This window comes from Vipera berus (assembly GCF_964194415.1).
Source record: "Vipera berus genome assembly, chromosome: 2".
Classification (NCBI taxonomy): domain Eukaryota; kingdom Metazoa; phylum Chordata; class Lepidosauria; order Squamata; family Viperidae; genus Vipera; species Vipera berus.
The window spans coordinates 145,111,245-145,125,623 of record NC_138203.1 but is presented as its reverse complement, the minus strand read 5'-3'; the positions used below and the strand labels follow the sequence as shown (position 1 = coordinate 145,125,623).

The window sequence follows — 14,379 nt, the reverse complement described above, 5'->3', positions numbered from 1 at the left end:
TAACTACCATTAGGATTACCTTGCACTGCCTATTTGTTCATACTCTTTGCCCTCTCACACTTCTTCAAATATATTTTAAACATTCATAAAACCAATAGCAAAATAGAAATATATAGTGGAATGAATAGTGTAGCCTAACTTTTAAAAATGAATATTGATTTATTGCTTTAGGTAACAAGCCGGTGGATCCCTCTCATCAATGAAAGAACAGACAAAGACAGCAGGTGCACATTAAGATCTGTTTAAGCTCAAATAGTGAAATATTAAAGAATATTATTGAGACTCCAATTATAATTATATTTTAGAAGAAGATTATTTATAAACTCAAGGTACCGTATTTTTCGGACCATAAGACGCACTTTTCCCTCCCAAAAGTGGGTGGAAAAACGAGGTGTGTCTTATGGTCCGAAGGTAAGCGAAAACACTTGTCTCCCGTTCAGTCAACGCAGTCCATCAGCTCCATTGGAGAGACGTGATTGAACGAAGACAGAATTCTCCGCCCCGCCCCTGTGATTGGTTGGCAGGGGAGGAAATACGGACGTGCCTGTCATGCCTTCTGACTGCCTCCCCCTCCCTGCGCGCGCACATTTTCTTTCTTTTACCTCGCTGCTAAAGAAAGTTTTTGCTAAACTAAACCTCATAGGCAAAGCCGTGAGGAGTTGTCCCTGCAGGTTTCTCTGCGAAGTTTATTGGAAGTGATTTCCCATTTGCAAGATAATACTGCTAATTGTTTGAAATTGCTTCGGCATCTTAGAAAACCTATTCAGGGAAAAGAAACTACCGGTACCTACCTACCTACCTACCTTTCTTTCTTTCTTTCTTTCTTTCTTTCTTTCTTTCTTTCTTTCTTTCTTTCTTTCTTTCTTCCTTCCTTCCTTCCTTCCTTCCTTCCTTCCTTCCTTCCTTCCTTCCTTCTTTCTCTCTTCCTTGCTCCCTCCCTCCCTCCTCCCTCCTTTCTTTCTTCCTTCTTTCTTCCTTCCTTCTTTCTCTCCTTTCTCTCTCTTTCTTTCTTTCTTTCTTTCTTTCTTTCTTTCTTTCTTTCTTTCTTTCTTTCTTTCTTTCTCTTTATCTCTCTTTGTTCCTCCATCCCTCCCTCCCTCCCTCCTTCCTTCTCTCTCTCTCTCCCCTCCTTCCTTCCTAGTATACCGGTACTATTTGGTTCAGAATATTTTTTTCTTGTTTTCCTGCTCTAAAAACTGGGTGTGTCTTATGGTCAGGTGCGTCTTATGGTCCGAAAAATACAGTATATTTCCTGAGCTTTTAATTAGCTTGCTTGCTGTTGCACTGTTGGGAACAGCTTAGATTTCTGGAATTGAAGTTTAAAAAAATAATTGTATTTATTTGTGTGTTAGATTTATATCTAACTTTTCATCCAGGTGTTCAAAAATAGTATACCTAGCATTCTTCTGTAATTTTCCTCACAACCATCAGTGAATATAACAAACGTTTCTAATCTAACTGGGAATCTTAAAATATTAGCACCATAGTGGCAAAGTGGTTAAAATGCAGTATTGCAGGCTAGTTCTGCTAACTGCCAGCTGCCAGCAGTTCAGCAGTTTGATTCTGATTGGCTTAAGGTTGATTCAGCCTTCGATCCTTCTGAGGTCAAGTCAGTAAAATAAGGGCCCAGATTGTTGGGAGCAATATGCTGACTCTGTAAACTGCTTAAGAGAAGCCTGTAAAGCACTTCTGGAACAACCTGCCTCCAGAAATTGTGAGTGCTCCAACACTGGAAGTTTTTAAGAAGAGACTGGACAGCCATTTGTCTGAAATGGTATGGGGATTCGTGGCTGAGCAGGGGTTAGACTAGATGACCTCCAAGGCCCCTTCCAACATCATCATTATTATTATTATTATTATTATTATTATTATTATTATTATTATTATTAATAATAATAATAATAATAATAATAATAATAATAATAATCACTGCACAGTCAGCCAGATGTTCAGACTGGATTTGACTTTTTTGTCTACCTATCGAGTCCTTACCAAGGATCTGGGATAGGCAGATGTGGATGTTTGAATTGATGGTATTACAGATATCGTCGCAGGATGGAAGCTGTTCCTAGTAAGGTCACCTTTTGCAGTTGACTGATGGTGAATTTGTCAATGCCAATAGTGTCCAAGTGGTACTCCAAGTTGTTTTGGGATTGCACCCAAGGCGCTATCATCATCATCAAAATAATCATCATCATCATCATTATTATCATTATTATTATTATTATTATTATTATTATTATTATTATTATTATTCATATAACTGCTATTGCTTAACTTACATTTGAAACATAACTGAAATGCTGTGTGGCATTCTTTTATGTAAGGTATTTACATTCATGGACACTCCCTAGCCCTCCAGAGAATCCAGAATTTATTACTGTATTGAACTGTGATTTTCATGTAAGGGAAAACCACGCATATTTTAATTAACATATTTATTGTACATAGTTAAATTAACATAATTGTTGTCCTAGCCATGTTTATCGGAATATATCCCCTGCTGTGGTAGTGAAAACTCATAAATGGCCTTCAAATCAACCATGTAACTGATTTGCTAGTTAAAACTATTGTGTTTGTGGCCAAAGAAAATCAGAATTTTCAGTTTCACACATTTATTTATTTATTGGTCATCCATTTTATCACAGGGTAACTGGGCAGCTTACAGACTAAAAGGATAAAACTACACATGGTTGATTTGAGAGATGTTCCTATAACTTTATAAATTATCTTCCCTTACTATATATAATATTGGGGCTAGAATTTGAATAGCAATTTGAATAGCAAACACTAGTTTTTCTTATTGTGGGTTTATGAGCTATCTAATACGTTTTTATTTTTCAGTGTGAGAACATTTTACTTTTTTTCCAGGCTTCCGCTTATATTGGTTGGAAACAAGTCAGACCTGGTTGAGTACAGCAGCATGGAAACCATCCTTCCCATCATGAACCAGTACACAGAGATTGAAACTTGTGTAGAGGTATTGAAAAACCATGTTTGTGGTTGTTCATAGTTACTTAATAGAAATCTAGGATTGCAGCAGTAGAGGGAGGCACCTGCTATACCAGCTGGAGGAAGAGAGATGGTTGGGAGATGGTGTCTCTTCTGTCCTAGAAAATACCAAGAGAACAGCTTGGCTTCAGCTATTGATCAGGAAAAGGGGCAGATACAGGGAGCTCCTTTTTCCCCAGAATGAGTACTGCTTTGGCTGGTAGTTTTTTCCTGGACTATTGAATTGTGGAGAAGGACATACTTTTTTGTGTGTCATTTGCTGCACAAATGAAGAATTGGGTCACCATTAGCTTTTTATCATTAGCAACAGCAAGAAAAGAAACCTGTTCCCAATTGAATACAAATGCCATTTTTATCAGCCATTCCTTTTTTAAAAAAAAATGTCTTTCTAACTTATAAATCTGAAAGTTCTTTTTTAAATGTAAGCTGCTTTGGGGAAGAATATTTATTTGGAAATTAGATTAAAATATAATTAAACAAATAGTAATGTAACTGTTTTTACTGCCCAGGTGTTCTGAAATCATTGTCCATTTTAATTAATTTCAAGGATTTGCATCTAAAAATAAAATTGAAGCAGCTAAAAATAAAAATAAAACTGCTACATACGGTATGATGAGGCCAAGACAACAGTAAGCTTCAGAACTAAAATTTTAAACACTAAATGAGATTTTTTTAAAAAATCACAATTTGATATTTGTACAAAACTCTTCCATCATGATACTATTTCTTAAGCAGAATATGCTTGGATGAATAGACTTTCAATCCAATAGCTATATATTAAGCCTTTTTCTTCCATATTGAGGTAAAGGTTTCAAAACTGTTCTCATTTTTTTTTCTAGTGCTCAGCAAAGAATTTGAAGAATATATCTGAATTGTTTTATTATGCACAGAAAGCAGTTTTACACCCTACAGGGCCCCTCTATTGTCCAGAGGAAAAAGAGGTATATTGATACTTTTCTGCTATAAAATCCATCTCTGTCACTAGTTCCCCAGTCTTAAACAGCAAAGAGTGACATTCAAAATGTTCTGAAGTGATCTTTCAGCATCTGGTTCTCAGTGTTTTGCCATTTTCTGCTTTATTATCTGCAGTGTGTTTGAAGAAGAAAAAAAATCCAAGGTGGACACCTGAGTTCTATTTAAGGTAGAGAGGTATAGTGGTTGGAAACAGATATATACCATTTTAAGAAGGTAGAAATATCTTCACCCTTCCATTCTTCTGGTCTTTCTCCAAGTCAGATGGTTCAGAATTGATGTGTCACCTACAGTATCTTCCTATTTTTAATAATTTCTTTTACTCTGCATGGGTAGTCTCCTTTCCCATGCAGACCAAGATGTTATTGGAAATTACAAACTGTTTTTTTTTACAAGCCTTCATTAGGACGTCGAGCCTCTCTTCTTTACCATTCCTAAGGATTGCATAACAGGTCATTCTCTTGATGAGTTACGTTTTGTTCTGAAAATCAAGTATAAGCACAAGAATCAATTCACTTGATAGAGTTTAACATTAAGCAGGCATCCCTGTCGCTTTGAAAGATCACATAAAATAGATGATTTCCTGATAGCTCTTGACTAGCTCTCTTTGGTTCTTTTATCTAGAGACTAGTTCTCTTATCTAACAATACTGTCAGAATACTGGTTGTTCCCTAAAATAAGGAAAAGATCCAAACGATTGACACAGTGGCTGAGTTGGTGCATCATACTGAGCCATTATATATTTGGTGCTGGTTTAGCATAATGTATATACTTAGCTAATTGTGGTTTATTGAACCATGATTTAGCACGGGGGTCCTCAAACATGGCCCTTTTATGACTTGTGGACTTCAACTCCCCCACAAGTCATAAAAGGGCCAAGTTTGAAGACCCCTGATTTAGCATGTCAACAAGGATTTCTGTGTCTCCTATTTGTTAAAGCTTACCTTACTTTCCTGATGATCTACAAAATGGGAATAATGAATTGACAGGATGGATGGCTTTTACTGTAATGGAGAAAAAAATTATGACAAGCTTGAGCATGAGTTAGAAGTTGTTTTAGAGTGTACTTAGCAAAGAGATTTGCTACAGTAGCATTGTGATCACATAGTAGGAATATGTGTTGCCTTTCTGAGTGGCAAAGACATGCAGGCTCCTTGTGGAGGAGGAAGTGTTAAACATCCAATATCCCAACATGTTTACTTTATAAAAATTGTGGATAAAAACTTGAAGAATCTGTTGTGACTTGGATTCCACATTGATTACAGATACAGTATTGTAATGGATGTTGCTACAACCCCACTTTTTTCCTGTCAGTGTAGATACTTTTCAGCTTGTGCCTCCTAAGTACATTGGGAGACTATTTAGAAGAGTGAGGCCCAGTTAAATTACATCCACATTTGCTCCTTGGCCCATTTCAGAATATTTTTTAAACCTTCACTGGATTTTTATGTGAATTTCTTTCCTTCACAAGTCAGTCATTTGCACTGGGTCCCTCTAAGAATAAAAAGTGTGGGTCATTCTAACAATTGCAACTAGGCTCTAAAAGTCCACTTCCCACTTAGAGAGGAAGAATTATCTGATTTAACAAAGCATTTAGGGCTCAGGCATTTTTTCAATCCATTGTGCTTTTATTTTCTCCCTATGTTATTTTTCTCTTTTGGCAGGGTTTTTTCCCCCTCCTGTTTTCTGGTTTGTTTGAGGGTTTTTTGCAATTTAGGAGAAACCATTTTTTTATCATTTTAAGTAAAAGTTGTATATACTAATGTCAAAACAAAATGTGCATTTGTCAAACGTATGTAAATATTTATTAATTTGACACTGGGCCAAGGAGTGTTCCTTTATAATTTGGGCAGCTTAATGAATTTATTTCTATTTATGTCAACTGTGAATTCAGAATAATCTTAAATAAAATCAATGGACTAATTTAGAACTGTGCTTAATAGAGTTCTCTCATATAATGGTTACATCTTGTGTTGTGATACTTTGAGCTTGCAAACTGGGGGATGAATTAATATTGATTCTTATGCTTTAAAGACTTAACAGATGAAGTGTAATTTGCATAGTTAGCTTTTAGCTAAGAAATGTGATTTGCAAAAGAGGCTGAATTCAGGTACCTTATTCCTGCTTGCTAATTTATGAGTGACATTATGAGGCCAGTCTGGCGAAAAAAACCAAAACCCCGAAACAAAAAAACAATCAAAGCCATCTATCTTAAACCAAATGTAACCTAGAAAATGTCACTTTTAAATTTTATTTCAGGATAGGTAAAAGTTTACAATGCTTCAGAGGGAGGACCCATTTCAGAGATGAAATACTAAGCCTTGCATAGCCATAAATATTACAAACATGGAGTTTTGTAAGCTAGCCATTTTTCTATTGAAACTTATTTTTGTTTATTTCCCTTTCAACTCACATAAGTTTGTGAATCTGAACTGCGACTTCGTCAGCCACCCAATAGTTTGGAACCTTATTAAGCAGTCCTCTTCTGTGTTGGTCTGTACTGTAACCTTGTTAGTCAATCCAGAAGAATAGCAGCTTGAACCCATAAGTGATCCATCCAGGGAATTTTTAAAATATAATTTTATGTTCAACTGTTGTAAGCTGTGCAGAGTAGCCCACAGCAAGATAGATGGCAAATTAATTTAATAATACATAAATAAAAAATATTACCATGCCTGGCTCCAGATTGGCCTTTATCCTCTGTGTTTGCTTGTATATCTCTTATCAAATCTAGTGCCAAATTGGCCCCTTAGATACCTTAACTTTTTAATTCAATCATAGGTTTCATTGTCCCAGGCATGACCATGCCAGCATACAAGCTTCACCCCTTTTATATTTTAGGAGTAAAGATTAAGAATTCAGACCAGATTCGCTTTTTACTTTTTTCTTCTTAAAACTTGTTGGTAGATTATATACTGTTGTTTTTACCACATGAAGCTCAGCAGATCTGTCTGCAGTTGTGGGAATCATTCGTCAACACTTCCGAAAAATAATCAGGTTTAGGAGGGCTGATTTATGTTTAAAGAAAAATGTCTGTGTGGGTTTTGAAAGACATAGGAAGGTAGCATGTGCAAGAATATTCAGATTCTTTTGGTTGATTGTGTCTTGTGGAAACTAGAGTTTTTAGGTTGAAGCAAAATGTGGCAGGGAAATAAAATGCAGTCATTGTCACTCCTTGGTTCACCTTAATCTGTAGATGAAACCTGCCTGTATAAAAGCCTTAACTCGGATCTTCCGAATTTCTGATCAAGATAATGATGGCACCCTGAACGATGCAGAACTCAACTTCTTTCAGGTATTACTCCATTTTCTGCCGTGTTTCATCCTGAACTGTTCATTAAATCTCAAGTGAAATCCTCAGTTGAACTCATTGCTGATATTTTAATGTTTGGGACATTCAGACCCAGAGTACTGTACTCACTGTAGAGGACTTTACTTGTGATGGTGGTACCGGGGGTGGGGGAGGGGGTGGAATTGCTGCAGAAAGGAAGGATGAAAATGTTGCAGGACTTCTGCTCTCATTTTCTCCTTTCAGAGAGATGGGCGCAGTGAGCTTCTGCGTCTGCAGAGAGACAGCAATTCTTTATTTGTTTGTTGTTTATTACATGTATATGCCATCCATCTCACTGTTGCAGTGACTCTGGGCAGCATATAGAATGATAAAAAGGTTTAAAAAAGTAATACAGAAGGATTAAAATTAAGGTTAAATAAGAGTTAAAAACCAAGAGGACAGACGACGTGGGAGTTACGGATCTTTTCTCTAACCCACCAGCCACTCCCTGCATAGAGTACACCTATTGGGCCCTTGGCCAGCCAGCAGAACCAATTTTTAAGGCTCTTCCAGAAAGCTAGGAGAATCAGGGCTCACCTCCAGTGGGAGAATATTCCAAAGAGTGGGAGCATTTATGGCTGGACTACTTTTTCAGTTCTTCCTAAAGACAAGCAGGGGGAAATAGCACTGCTCTAAAGATTCACTTCACCCTCTCCAATTTTTTGCCCAGAGAGATAGAAGAATAAGATGCCAGAATATAGTCACTCTAGGGACGCGGTGGCTCAGTGGGTTAGGACGCTGAGCTTGTCGATCGGAAGGTCGGCAGTTTGGCGGGTCGAATCCCGAGTGCCGCGTAGCAGAGTGAGCGCCTGTTACTCGTCCCAGCTTCTGCCCACCTAGCAGTTCGAAAGCATGTAAAAATGCAAGTAGAAAAATAGGGACCACTACGGTGGGAAGGTAACAGCGTTCCGTGCGCCTTTGGCGTCTAGTCATGCCGGCCACATGACCACGGAGATGTCCTCGGAGAAGCGCTGGCTCTTCGGCTATGAAACGGAGATGAGCACCGGCCCCTAGAGTCGGAAACGACTAGCACACATGTGCGGGGGAACCTTTACCTTTACCTTTACTAGTCACTCTATATTGCCAGCAGTGTTGTGAATTCTGTATTCAGAACTCTTGCACAAAAGTGGTATTCCCCTGAGTTGGTCAGATACAACTGGCTTGACCACATGGGTGGCTAAGGAGCTGCAACATGCTTCTTCTGCACATTTAACCACGGGGCTAGTAGCTTACTCTGCTACTTGTATGAGTCTGACATGAGACCAAGCTGTTTACAGCCCACTGAATCTTTATCAACGAATATTGATTTCAAATATTTCTGCTCTCTTTAGAGAATTTGCTTTAACACACCACTGGCATCTCAAGCGTTGGAAGACGTAAAGAATGTAGTAAGGAAAAATCTGAGTGATGGAGTTGTAGACAATGGATTAACATTGAAGGGTGAGGACTACATTCTTTCTTATTACTATATGAAATATGGGAAGGGGATCTGCTGATCATTTGGAAACTATAGTAAAAATCATGACTCGGTCTCTATTTATGAATGTGGAAGCCAGCAGAATTGAATGGGTTTAAATGTGCTGTGCCGAGGTGAGGTTTATACTTTGGCCTTTCTGCATAGACCAGTCATTTGTGTATGGAATTGATTAGTCAAAAAGGCAGCTTATTAATTCATGTTATGTGTATATTTCTTTGCCAGAGTCCAAATGCATTTTTGTTAAGCTCAAAACATTTGGGTCTGTTGCTTTGTCTGCATCTGCAGGTGGGCTGGAGGGGTAGTGGCAATTCCTCTTCTGTGTGAGAGAGGGCTTGCTAGCGCCATATTTTTGCACTGAAAGTATAACCTGGAATGTGCAGTTTTCCAGATCCAGAAGGGAAAAGGTGATGTAGAGTGTGCTTATGTCCGCTAGTAATACTTGTTGGTATCTCTTAAAAACATATTTTCTTGAGTTCTCATGCAGATTCTTAAGATGCTGTTACAGAAATGATAGCTGGGCCCACATGTTTTGATTCACCTTTTCCCTTAGTGCAGGGGTAGGCAACCTTGGCTCTTTTATGACTCCTGGACTTCAACTCCTAGAATTCCTGAGCCAGCCATGCTGGCTCAGGAATTCTGGGAGTTGAAGTCCAGGAGTCATAAAAGAGCCAAGGTTGCCTACCCCTGCCCTAGTGGGTTGCTCAGCCCTCCTGACCATGATCAGCCCAGTTTTACAAGAGCATTTGTTGTTTTTTCAATTCTAAACTTTCTCCATGGCCTGTGTTCTAGACTGCCCATTAAACAACTGTCTTTTCAGGCTTTCTTTTTCTTCATACACTCTTCATCCAGCGAGGGAGGCATGAAACAACTTGGACAGTATTGCGGCGTTTTGGATATGACGATGACCTAGAGCTCACACCAGAGTATTTATTTCCCCTGTACGCATCAAATTTGATTTCTAAAACTTGGTTTAAATTTAGTTGGTATTATTGACCTATACAATTTAAAATCTAGGTTTCCCTGCAGAAAATTACATACTGTCTAGAACTTGAAGGTCTGTTGACTGAAAAAAAGTTACATCTAACAGATTCTCGCACTTAACGACTGTCTGTCGTAACATTCTCCCAGTCACATGATCAAAGTTTGGGTGTTGACAATGAGCATGCATTTGCAACAGTTGCAGTGTCCTGGGGCCATGTGATTGCCAATTGTGGCCTTCCCAGCTGACTTTCAACAAGCAAAGTCAGTGGGGGAAGCTGGAGTCATGTTGCAACTGTGATTTACTTAATGACTGTGTGATTCACTTAGCAAAAGATCGGCGAAAAAGATTGTAAAATCAGAGGCAACTCTCTTAACCACTGCCTTGCTTAGTAGCAGTAATTCTGCTCCGGTTTGTGGTCGTAACTTCAGGACTATATATTACATTCAGATTTTGAATATTGCACTTCTCAGTATTAACTCTTGGAGAGCAGCTGCAGAAAGAGTAGCTGCTCATGTCTTGCTTATGGGCTTCATAGGATCATCTGATTAGCCCTAGAGATAGGGAATATTGGGCTTGATAAGCCTCTGGTCTGTCTGTATGCATGTATGCATTTATTCAACATATCCAACCCATCTCACCTGCAGGTGAGCCCAGGTGGCCCACAATCATTTAAAAAACCCAAAATCTTAAAACATTAACGCAATAAATAGTAACATTAAATTAGCTCAAAACTGACAAAGATGGGGAGAAAGAGAGCAAGATGCACAAGGGCAGGTGGGGCCGTACCTTATTCCATTAACAACTTGCAGAATGAGGCACCCCCAATTACAAGACTTGCCTGTTCATTTTATGTTTGGTAAATAGGCTTCTTTTCCAAAGATACTGCTTTCTTTTTCAATCAGGTTAAAAATACCTTCTGACTGCACGACAGAGTTAAACCATCATGCATACTTGTTTCTTCAAAGCATGTTTGATAAGCATGATTTGGTAAGTTTTTCATCTGATTTTGGGACTGTTAAGATGAACACATGATTGATTGATTGATTGAACTGAACATTCCTGGCAATATGCAAAAAAAAGGAGAGTATTAAAAAAAATTAAACATTACAACTGTTCCACACCCCCTCAAAATAAATGCCCACAAACAGTTAAATAGAATTGAAAGTGCCAGTGGAATGTAGTTGTTCTAACTGCTTTGTGAAACACCTGGAAAAAGGGGGCTTCATCAGTGTCTTGAGAATAATGAATTTCAAAACCTGGAGGCTGCATTAGAGAGGCCTGCCATCTAGCTCCCAGCCCAGTTACTTCCTGAATACATTTTTCAAACATTAACTTTGCTATTGAAGGCACTTGAAATGATTAAAATATATCCAACATTGAACTTGTTTTATTGTATAGCGTATTTTTAGGATTTGCCAATTAAGTGATTCTGTCACATAAAAATATATGGTTTGGGGGTGGGGTGGGATGGGGCGGGGTCCTTGGTTCTCTCTGAACCTGGTTGTTTTGTTGCAGACATTTCACTACCCAGCTAGGTAACATCTTCCGTGCTAGAAGAGAGTGGGGTTTGCTCTCTGTTTATATATTGTTCTCTTTCCCAGACATCCTTAATCAGCGCCTTCTGAGGCACAACTAAATGAAGTGTAGAAAAACAAGCTATGTCAGTTGAGTTACTAAACAAAGCTAATTGGCTATAAATAAATATAAATCTCTTTTCAGGACCGAGACTGTGCTTTGTCTCCTGAAGAACTCAAGGATTTGTTCAAAATCTTCCCTTACATGCCATGGGGACCAGATGTCAACAGCACTGTTTGTACAAATGAAAGGGGTTGGATAACATATCAGGGATTTCTTTCTCAGTGGACGTAAGTGTAGCGTATAAATTAGAGATTGCCCACCACGTGTTTAGAAACAGCTATTCTTTTAATGGTACAAAGTGAAAATGAGCTGCTTTCAAAGACAGTTTAAGTCAGACATGTCAAACACAAGGCCCGGGGGCCGGATGCAGCCCGCGAAGTTTCATGCGGCCCGCGAAGCCATCCTGTAAACAGTGAGGGAACGGCCCCCACTGCCTTGGCCCTGGCCCAGAGACCCTCCTCCTGCCAGAGACCCTCAGATCTGTTCCACTCCTGCCCAGGCCCCCATAGGCACCCTTGATGCAAATGATGTAGAGCTGGCCACGCCCACCCAGTAGGCCACGCCCACCCTGGCTATACCCACTGGGCCCCCTGAGGGCAACCGCAATGCTGATGCGGCCCTCAATGAAATTGAGTTTGACACCCCTGGTTTAAGTGATTGGGTACTATTTGGTTGTTCGTTTGGATATGACTATTTCAAATTGCAAATACATTATTCTGTTATTGAAAACTCCCAGCACTCTTAAGAACAAGCACGTTTAAAAAAGAAAGGAAGCCAAAATACTCTTTCTCATGTACTATGATTTAATCAGGAAGGAACTGCAGCAATCCTATGATTGTAACCCAGGCAAGTGTCACAAATTAATTCTGTGTTGCTCTCTCGGAGACCTGCTTAATAAAGTTTGCCATGCTTGTTTCACACAACAAGCAGGTTGCCCAAGAGAATTAGTACTATGGCTAGAAATAGACTGCAGGGATGTTTCTTTCTACTACCCATTGGGCTATCTTGCCTTTTTGATTGATACATGGCATGCAAACTGATAAAATGTATAACATACCTTAACATTATAAAATCTTGAGCTGTCATCCAATATTGTTTAACTGCATACTACCTATTTATGTGGTATGTCAGAACTGGTATGTAAGTGCTGATACAAATATTACTAATTTTGCTTCCTACTGCTTTCAGTAGCTTAAAAATCTGTTCAGGGGGGGCTCCCAAATAGGGAAGGTGCAAATTCCAATGCATGAGTACGTATATAAAACAGTCCTGGATTTTACCGATAGATTTGTACTGCAAAGTGCCTTAAGGCAGAAGTCCCCAACCCCCAGGCTATAGTTCCCAAGCTGCGGCCTGTTTGGAACTGGGCTGCGCAAGCGATAGGAAAGCAATGCATGTGCTCCGCTTGCAGGAACTTGTGCATGAAGCTCCATTTGTGCAGGTACTCGTACTCGGCACAAAGCTCCTTTTGCGTGATTAGCGGGAATGCACACATTCACGTGCGCACCTGCCACGTACACAGAAACATCCTCTCTTTCCCCTCTCCCCACTTCCCTGTCTGCCAAGCCAGAAAGGTTGGGGACGCTTTAAGGCTACAACAAATGGTGAGAACTTGGGAAACATACTTATTTTCTCTTATAGACTAACTACATACTTGGATGTACAGCGCTGCCTCGAGTATCTGGGATATTTAGGATATTCAATATTGACTGAACAGGAATCCCAGGCATCAGCAATTACAGGTATTGGCTTGCATTCTTCCCCAACTTATTTTGGGAAGAATTTGGATGCTTGCAGGGTAAAGCAATTGAAGAATACCTACCGTAAAGCATTGGGATTTTAGGGAACATATCTCTCTATTTGTCTGTTTTTGTTCTTGTTTTAAAGTAACCAGAGACAAAAAGATTGACCTTCAAAAAAGACAGACTCAAAGGAATGTGTTCAGATGTAATCTCATTGGGTTGAAAGGCTGTGGGAAAAATGGAGTTCTCCATGCATTGCTTGGAAGAAATCTCCTGGTAAGACTCTTCTGTTTTTCTCTAAAACGATGATCTCTGACACTTAAACAAGGGTTGGAATTGGGACAGAATTACCTGTTGATAGCATTTGGTCACTGCTTTTACAGTTTTTTTTAAGATAACCTTTATTGTCATTTTTTCCTGTGGGCACAATGGCACACATTAAAAATGAAATTTAGTTGCTTCCTCTCAAAGTATTTATTTTTATTTTTATTTATTTTAATCCCATTTATATCCCGCCCTTCTCCGAAGACTCAGGGCGGCTTACAATTTAAAGCACAAATCAGTGTGCTTAGCAATAGCCTTCATTCTATGTATATGCCTGCTTATTAGGGCTACACATACATAACACACATTTAAAACATACCATATACAACATATGTATAGACCTATAGTATATTCTTAAAATTATTTTTAGCACGTTTCCCCACCCCACTTGGTTCTTCTCATTCACTGTTTATTTTTATTTGTGATCCAGCAACTTTGAGGCAGGACCAATTAGCTATGGGTCCTGTGGGGCCCAAAGGAAATGTACTGTTCAGTTAGTCATGTACCAGCATTTAATGTTCAGGCAATTTATTTATTTATTTATTTATTTATTTATTTATTTATTTATTTATTTATTTATTTATTTATTTATTTATTTATTTATTTATTTATTTATTTATTTAATGGGACTTATATGCCGCCCTATCTCCCAAAGGACTCAGGGCGGCTAACAACAATAAAATACAAATATTAAAATTAAAATTAAACTATATCAATAGCCCCAATTAATAAAACCTTAAAACCAGATTAAAAAACCCCATTATTATCAGTCCAGGTTGGCCTGTTGGAAAAGAAATGTCTTAAGGTCACGACGAAAGGACCGGAGGTCTGGGGTCATCCGGAGCTCCAGGGGAAGCTTATTCCACAGGACAGGTGCCCCCACAGAGAAGGCCCTCCCCCT

At 38.8% G+C, this 14,379-nt stretch overlaps 1 protein-coding gene across 13 annotated transcripts in view; it reads left to right on the top strand.

Moving 5' to 3' along the window:
* RHOT1 (ras homolog family member T1) overlaps nt 1-14,379 on the top strand; it is a 51,372-nt gene that overhangs the window by 15,292 nt on the left and 21,701 nt on the right. For all 13 annotated transcript variants that reach the window (XR_014025638.1, XR_014025639.1, XR_014025640.1 and 10 more), the window contains 10 exons: nt 172-224; nt 2,872-2,980; nt 3,852-3,953; nt 7,181-7,279; nt 8,647-8,755; nt 9,610-9,730; nt 10,677-10,761; nt 11,494-11,639; nt 13,054-13,154; nt 13,300-13,430. Coding sequence is in view for 10 of the 13 variants with exons in the window: in XM_081321411.1 (XP_081177537.1) it covers nt 172-224; nt 2,872-2,980; nt 3,852-3,953; nt 7,181-7,279; nt 8,647-8,755; nt 9,610-9,730; nt 10,677-10,761; nt 11,494-11,639; nt 13,054-13,154; nt 13,300-13,430 (1,056 nt within the window). In the remaining 3 variants the exon portion in view is untranslated. The remainder of the gene's footprint in view (nt 1-171; nt 225-2,871; nt 2,981-3,851; nt 3,954-7,180; nt 7,280-8,646; nt 8,756-9,609; nt 9,731-10,676; nt 10,762-11,493; nt 11,640-13,053; nt 13,155-13,299; nt 13,431-14,379) is intronic.